We start from the raw sequence: 8,411 nt of genomic DNA, 5'->3' as shown, positions 1-8,411 counted from the left end.
CACATGACTTTTCAAGTGCCTTTAAAAGACCTCTTAACAGGTAAACTTCCTTATTACGTATGCACCATGAAGATTTATGCATAGAGCAAAAGGTGAGATAAAGACTGCCATTCTGACCTTGGCTGCATTTCAGGCTTAGGAAAATACTCAACCACTGGTGTTTATCATGTGTGGATTGGAAGGAAGCAATCAATTGCACAATGCTTATCAGTTTCAGTACTCAGTGTTACAAGATTTCCTCCAAAAGTAATTTCTGACTGAGTCACACTGAAGACAATGTTCCACAAGCAGTTTAAGAGCTGCTGCAATAAAACTCTTCTTTGCCGTCTTGCCTCTGTCTCTGTCTTAATAAGCTGCAACAGGTCGTTTTAACTGATGGTGACTGACTGGTTTTGAAACAAGAGGTCTTCTCTCATGCTCATCTGCAGTCGTCTCAGTGCAGCTAGAGATCCTCTGACTCTACTGAATCGCCCACAGTCTGGGCATCAGATTGAGATGTGTTCTCCTTATTACAAGAGCAACTAGACTTTATTTATGTTCTGCATGTATTGCATGTCAGAGTACATATCCTGAGCAATGCAGCCTCATCGGTAGCACCGGTTAGAAGGAGCTAGGGTAGCACAGCCAGCATCTCCTTTGTGCCGGCCACAAGCCTGGAACTTGGATTACTGTGGATAAGGATAGAGATAGCAAGGTGTTGACTGAGGCTAGGTAGTGTGCTAGGAAGATGCAAGAATTATATTCAAGGGGTTAATGAATGTGGAAAATAAGGGAGAACAATGGGTAGTAGAGGCGCCTGTTGTGGAACAGGAAGTGAAAAGGTGGCAGATATAATGGCCATGATCACAGATTAATTCAACATTCGCCCGTTGGTTTCTCACTTTCATTCTTTTTTTATTATTGCACAATATAATTTTATTATATTGCACAGATCCTCATGTACTAACCGTCCCACAGCCTGGAGACAAGACAAAAGCAAAGTCAAGAGGACTGGACTGTGGACTGCTCTGCCCTCTGAAAAATACCCACTATTTAATTTTTTCTAATTAGTCACACATATAGATGTGTTTTCCTTTCATATTCAAGAATCTTCTGCATGGAATTCTCTTGTGTGTTAACTAAATGCAACATTATGCTGATCCCCTTTGTTGTGAATTGGTTTATCGTATTATCGATACAATTTGATCAATTGTTATATTGAGAAATGCAGCATTTATCATGTCTATTTAAATTTTAAAGAAACTCAACCTGCAAAAAGCAACACAAGGATATTCATAGTTGAATGCAGCTTCAAGTTAATGAATAATAAATATCCAAACATAATAGGTTTGGAATCATTAATAACTGTTATAAAACATTAATACATGGCATGATAGGTAATAATTGACCAGTTTGTGTGTGCGCACTTTTCAGTTACTTCTCATTTCCAGCACAGTTTTAGCTCAGGTTTGATAATTCGATATAAGGGATCTAACTTGAGTTTTCAAGTTGGCTCCATGCAGTTCATTTTAGAACATCTGGCAACCAGTGCAGGAATGTGAAGAGCGGAAATGAGTTTCGGCCCTCTGGGTAATATTTGCTGCAGCAGAAATCTCAGTTATATCTGGTGGAAAACTCTGTGTAGTGTTCACCAAAATGTGACATAAAGGCTCCATCAAAAAACAGAGCTTTTTGTTTTAAATAAAAGAAGATATTCACGACTTCACTGACCTGAAAGCCTGAAGAAAATTTTGGAAATTGCTTAAATAATTCTAGCATTGATGGCATGTTTAACGGGGCACCTTTAAAAGTGTGTGGACAGCTTACCATGAGAAAAGCTATTGTGTCTTCTCTTATCATAATAAATCAAGGGCATACCATGTGGTCCGAAGATCAATAGCAATAAACCTGATGGTTGATAATCAGCAAAAGCTAAGGTTCACTATTCAGCTGACACATTGGTCCAAGACTTAACAAAGATTCTCTAATCACTCTGGTTCTTGCCTCCCCCAAGGAGCTTATGTTTTTGCCAGTCTGTCTGTTTTTCTGTCTGTTACCAGGATTATGGAAAAACTGCCGGACGGATCTTGATGAAAATAAATCTGAAGATGGGTCTCGGTCTAACTTAGATCCCATTACATTTTGAGAGCGATCCAGATGCCAGTCTGGATACAAAACAAAATCCGGATTTTTCCATTTACTTAAAATGGAGGCTTAAAAAAAAAATCACATTTTGTAATGTGATTTATATTATCTGCAAAAAAAAAACCCAAATAAATCACAGTCATAAAGGGGTCTCATATGAACTATCATGCAATTGGATTGGATCCAGAATGAGGTCAGGAAAAAATATTACATTTTAACATTGAAAACTCCATCAATTAAAAATACACATCAACTCTGATTCACTTTTACTTTTCATGGTTGGTGTATGAAGACACGAAGAACAATTTAGAACCTTTTGATGATGATCCAGATCACCATGTGGATGGTGCAAACCCAATTATGAGCAGAATGAGCTGCTTCTCAAGGTGCTTTTCTGGATTTAGCTCTTTATCAAGCCATCATCTGATCAAATGATAGTGGTATCATTATTATTTCCGTGTCTCCAGAGAAAGGAAAAAAACTTAAAGATGCATCTCAGATTATTTCCAATTATTTGTTTGCTCTTGCCTGAAGGCCAATGTAAAGGGATGCCCATACATGCACAGGGTAATTGTAGCTGTCGGTCCTGTTCAAGGTGCTTAAAGTGTTTCCTCATAATTCTTCGTCTAGTATGAAGAACGACAGCTGGTTTCCGCCATCGCTCCACAGAAGAGTTGAAAGGATTTTAAAAAGACCTGTGCCTTCAGATATATGAAAATACAACACAAAACAGAAACATTGGATCATATTTCATGGCTTTATGATCCTTGTGACGAGTTGGAACTCAAGTTGTCGTCCGAGATCAGTGGATTTATAGTTTGAAGAGGAAAAGGGCAGTGTTTTTTTACGGGGGTATTTTTCCACAAAAAATAGATTCCAGATAAGGATGTCACATTGGTGACGGAGACAATAGTGCAATAATGATTGCATTCCTGTTGAATGATGTGTGTGTCACGGTGTTCTGCTCTATGAATGCTCTTCAAGACCTGCCTTATCACTATGAGACTGTTAGTGAATGCCAGAGCGTGTCCTTTTCTGTACTACACAAGAGCTCCTTTCTTTCTCAACCCTACACACGTATCACAAGGCACTGTAAAAAAAAAAAAAAAAAAACGCCTGATCCCGCCTGTATTATTGTTAACATTTTATCTTTTCATTCAAGTATAGCGCTATCGCATGCATGCTATGAAGAAGATGACTAACCATTTGAAATTGAGCATGAATTGAAAAAGGCCAAAACGATTTGTCAAAAATCTAAATATTAAAAGGTATATTAGAAATAAGCTACAGACAGAATGACAACCATTCAGAGATACATAAAACACCATGTTTCCATGGAAACTAAGCAATTATTTTGGTTTGAAAAAAACCCAAACATCTAAATAGACAACTGAGTAATATGACTGAGGTTTGGTAACCTTGGAATGTAGATGCTAAAAAATTTGATGGACAGTCAAACTGCACCTCCAATCTGCAACTCATCATGTGCTGAATGAAAAGAAAAAGTTTCAACGATAGCATTCAGAAACCCAAAGCAAAGTGTTGAAATTCGATTTATTTCACATCATTGAATCAAATCTGTGTCAGTTAGAAATCTCTACCACCAGCCGGACAAGCAACAGGTCAGGAGATGATATGCCACACACACACACACACAGACACACACAAACCGGTGCTCTGATGTTTCTAGATGAAGGCACATAAACCCATTGAAGGTCACAGTAAGGCAGATCCACAGCACTAAGGAGAAACCATAGACCGTATTATTTATAAATTAGCACAGGGACACCCAATACTTTAAATGTCCGCCGTTTTATAGTCTCTGTTTAGGACTGTCCTGTCTTCCTTTGTCTGTGTGGAAGGGGACAAGTAAGATGGGGTGAGGGTAGCTGACAACAGGGAGAAAGATGCTCAGGTGCTGACAGACATCACGCCCCTGTTATCCATGTGAATTTTTCCTTCGCAGGCAGGTAGGGAATGTTCGTCCTACCCATTAGAAAACGAGCAGCGCTGAGTAAGAGAGTCCTTTCCAGTTTACAATCTTCATTATTTGTCTTGACCGCATCAGCCGACCTTTAGAATGAAAGAGTGGTGGTCCACGAATCAATCATCATCATTTGCAGAATTTGTTTCCTTTGACCACAGGCCTCCTTTGTGCAGAACAGCTCTGGTGTGCAGAGGGCACTCTGTTTTCCCATAAGAAGTCTTGTCCCTGAGTCTTCAAACTATGTCTGGATAATCTCTCTGGACCCGATTTCCTGACAATCATTCTGGACATCTAACTCGTAGGAGTGGGTTAAAGGGGGCTTCAGACATATCCGTCTATATACCAATGAGCTGAAACGCACGCTCCCCAGGAAAAGGACAAAAAAAAAAAAACCATGTCACAGCATCTGCGTCACACACACTCAAATGCATACGCAACAAAAGACGTGTGGTCACAGACTCCACAGTAGCTCTGAACTAAGAGCATACACATATTAAACAACACACATCTCCAGTCCCTGGGGGATGTCTTAATTAATGGCATGTCCGTGTCAAGTGCAATGGTTGTGCATGGCTGTGGCTTGGATGTCTTTGCATGGGTCGAAGCGTTCTCATGCCCCTGTGCGTGCATTCTGCAGGAAGTTCTGTTTGCGAGGACGTCTGTGGATTGACCTGTGCTAAGTAAGGGCGTATTCAAACGTCCCTTTCTCCAGCCCCTCGATGCCGTCAGCCCAGTTTGAGGAGGGCATACTGCTGTAGGGGTCCAGCAGGATCCTGAAACACCTCACTATCAGCAGCCCCAGGAACACCAGCAGCATCCCCACAAAGGCAAACGCCGTCTTCTGCTCCAGAGTCAGGGCGTGCGCCAACATGTCGTTTCCGCTCATGGCAGCAAGGGAGTGGTTGTAGTGGACGCTGCACATGGTAAGCCAACATCTAGGTGCCTCATCTCTCCTCTGATAGGCTCAGGCGTTTCAAAGCCTGCATGTTACCTGCACAGTGATTACATGATGGCTTTGGGTTAGTGCTGCCTGGCAACCTATTTGATTATCATCTCGCATAAGACAGACGCCGCAAAGGCTGTGAGGAATCGGTGCTGATATGGGAAAGAGTAGAATGCGGGACCAATGCAAATGTTTTTAAATGAGCTGACCAAGAAACAGGAGGGGTTCAAGATCTAAAAATAGCCTCTTTTGAACGGGGTATCAAGGAGATGTCCAAACACTTCGCTTCGATTGCTCTCTCACTCTGCCCCACTGGGAATTTTGCAGAAAATGTACAAGAGGCAAACACGAGCGTGAGAGTGAGGGAGACTGCAGGGAAATAGATTTGGCCGATGTCAGGGTTACAGTTTCTAAAGTGGAATTAGAGCGTGTCGCAGTGCATGGCCAGCTTTCAAACACAGGCAAAGTGGTGAGGAGGCAATAAAAGCATCGCATCACATGAATATTATGCATGTATGGCTGAGAAGGGGGCTCGCTACCTGTTGAGTGTGAGTCGATGTCTGTCAGACAGTGAGATTCCATTAGACAAGAAAGCAAAACGTAACCACTAAACTGGTGCGGTCGCCCCAGTCTGCTCCATGTCATTCTTCTCCGCCCTGATCTTACATATGAGCATATGCAGCAGGTGGCCTGAGTGGGGGGGTCGGAGGAGCGTGCACGCAGACAGGACAGGGGAATCAGCAGAGAGACAGACAAGGAAGTGGGATGACGGGGAGGACACTGCACAACTATGCCTGTGTGTGGAAGATGGAGAGGAGAGAGCGGGGATGGGTGAAACGGAGAGACCGCATCGACAGATTCTCTCTCTGGTGAGCGTTTTTGAAGGAGAAAAGGCAGACGTCTCACCATCACTATCGTTCCATCCTCACAGACCTGTTGCTGCCGTTTTCCTTGAGCAACTCCTCACTGTTGGAGCCCCCGGACAGGGGTCCATTAATCCATCCATCGCTGGCATCATGGGCGTGCGGGCGCTAACCTCACAAGTAGACAAAAAAAAAAGCGAGATCAAGAGAGCAACGGAGAGGCGAGGGAGACGCTGGATGTTGCTGTGTGATATGCCTCAGAGATAGCGCTCGTCTCCTCATGCTCCCTTACTTGCTGCCTCCTACTCATTACCATTGTGTTTCTCTATCTCTCCCTCCAGGAGCACGCACGCTTGCTCCTGCTGCATGGCAACCACTTGTTAGTTTCACTCAGCTGCTCTGCTGCCTTGCTCATTCACAACCCCCCCACCCCCATCCCCCCCTCCTCACCCTCCATCCATAACTATCAACACTATGACGGATGCAGCAGGAAAAACACCCACAACCATCCTCTTCTTTCTCGTCTCTTTTTATTCTCTTTCTGGAATAGCACAGTTTACGCCGAAGGAGAAACGCTGCCTCTCACTGCTCCCGGCCAGTAAATGCTGCTGCAAAGGTATTTTTGGTTCGGCATCACATTATCTCCCAAAGCCTGGATTGATGATGCATTTTTAATTGGTGCAGTTTGCTGTGGTCAAATTAAATTAGTCCCTCTGCTCAAAGGCGAGAGAATGCAGCCATGCTGGATGTGGTGAATTTAGAAGTGGCTGGCATTTAAATAGATTTTCCTGGAATGAAAACACAGCACACAAAAAAAAAAAAAAACAGCAGGTTATCAGAATGCCCACAACAGAATGCAGCAGTGAAGCAACCAGCCATCTGCCTGCATGCAGTGCAATGTGAAATCAGCAAAGTAGCTCCTGTCACAGTGGTGCAGTGACTCTGATCTGAGGATAAGGCATGACATAAGCGAGAGGGTCGTCACCTGTGTAGGCTCTACTTTAATTCACAGCTCTGTTTTTCTTTAGTCCAAGAAAGAAGGAAGTTCCTCTTTCACCTTTACCTGAGCTCCAGAGAATTACCTTAGCAGCATCTTTTCAACTGTCCTACACTCTATTCCTTCCGCACTATACTCACCTGTATCTGAGTGCAAATATGGTGCTGGCAGTCAGTCACTCATAAGCACATTCTTTTTCATTTCACCTTTATTTCAAGGACATTGCTCCAAACAAGGTCATGCGATCATGCACAGACAGAATGGAAAACTGTCGGGTCACAGCGCTTTAGAGTCCAGAAAATATTAGCAGACCTATAATGACTTAGATTAGGGCATTTATCACATCTCTCAGTCAGGACAAATGTGAATGTTTTTAGGCCTGGAAGGAGAGTTGCTATGATAATGTGATCCGGTTGCGTAAAACAGGAGAATAGGAGCAATCGGCCATCGAACAGAAGGATAAATACACTTAGACTTTCATCTCGACCAGGCAGCTGCTCAGGAACACAACTGATAGCTGATGAGCTACATAACGATGGGGTTTATGAACTGCAGAGTTAATGATTTCCACACCACACCTTGTGTGACAATAAAGTCTGTGCAGGAAAGTCCAAAGACAGACTAAGAGGGAGCGCAGTAATTAAAACACTTTGACACCTCTCCATCCTTCAAAATAATCACTGCTATATGGTCAGCGTGAGCTTGCATGTAATTTAGGGCTGGGGGGGGGGGGGGGGGGGGGGGTGTTGCAAAGATCACTTGATAATTTTATTTTAATTATCTTAATGGCCACTCTCTCCTCAGTGAATGAAAGCATGGTTTATAGTCGTTATGAGAATGAATCTGCGGGATGAATGATATGATGACAAAAGCAAGCCATCGGGCCATTGTTAAATCAGTGAACTGACCTGAGTTTTAATTTGCAGGGTCTCATGTATTCTGTACCAGCGTTAAAGGCTCATGTCCCTGCTTTGTCACAAGTCAATCTTATCCATCTTTAGAGTCAAAACGGAGTTGTTTCCCTTTGGTCTCAGTTGTGATACTCTCTGTCATACTAAATTGCATTTTATTCAGTGCCAGATCATAACAGAAAGTTATCTCAAGGCACTACATGTGTCAGGCATTTTTGTTTGGGTTTTGTTGACTCTGATTCAACTCTTCTGAGAAATGTTGCCAGCAGAAGAATATGAATGGACATGCTTTTTTTTATTTTATTTTTTTTCGAAAAAATAAGCTGTTGAGGTAGAATATTATTGCTTTTGAACAGTTTTAGATTGAACTGATTGTCCTGTGATGAACTGTGGAGTCCAATCGAGTGTTAGCCTCTTCCCACCCAAAGTATGGAGGTGTGTCTTAAAAAAACCCACTATTAAAGAGAGGGGATTCCGAATAATGACTTTAAAATGGCTAAGCTGTTAATATTTTAACAATAAAATTCAATTGAAATAGAGTATTTCATTATAATGTAACAAGGACTTTCAACGGAAACAAGACAGC

General features: G+C 42.4%; 1 protein-coding gene across 1 annotated transcript; it reads right to left on the bottom strand.

Moving 5' to 3' along the window:
• Nucleotides 1–4,787: 4,787 nt before the first annotated feature.
• Nucleotides 4,788–5,033, bottom strand: ctxn2 (cortexin 2). Its single transcript, XM_068760449.1, has one exon. The coding sequence runs from the start codon at nt 5,031–5,033 to the stop codon at nt 4,788–4,790; it is 246 nt and encodes an 81-aa protein (XP_068616550.1).
• Between the last annotated feature and the right edge of the window lie 3,378 nt (nt 5,034–8,411).

This window comes from Brachionichthys hirsutus, chromosome 1, assembly GCF_040956055.1.
Source record: "Brachionichthys hirsutus isolate HB-005 chromosome 1, CSIRO-AGI_Bhir_v1, whole genome shotgun sequence".
Classification (NCBI taxonomy): domain Eukaryota; kingdom Metazoa; phylum Chordata; class Actinopteri; order Lophiiformes; family Brachionichthyidae; genus Brachionichthys; species Brachionichthys hirsutus.
Note: the sequence above shows the minus strand (reverse complement) of the source record. Positions and strands in the feature narration are given on the sequence as shown.

What these genes read in the sequence shown, in the direction of transcription:
- ctxn2 (XM_068760449.1), bottom strand. Translation starts at nt 5,033, where the DNA reads ATGTGCAGCGTCCACTACAACCACTCCCTTGCTGCCATGAGCGGAAAC.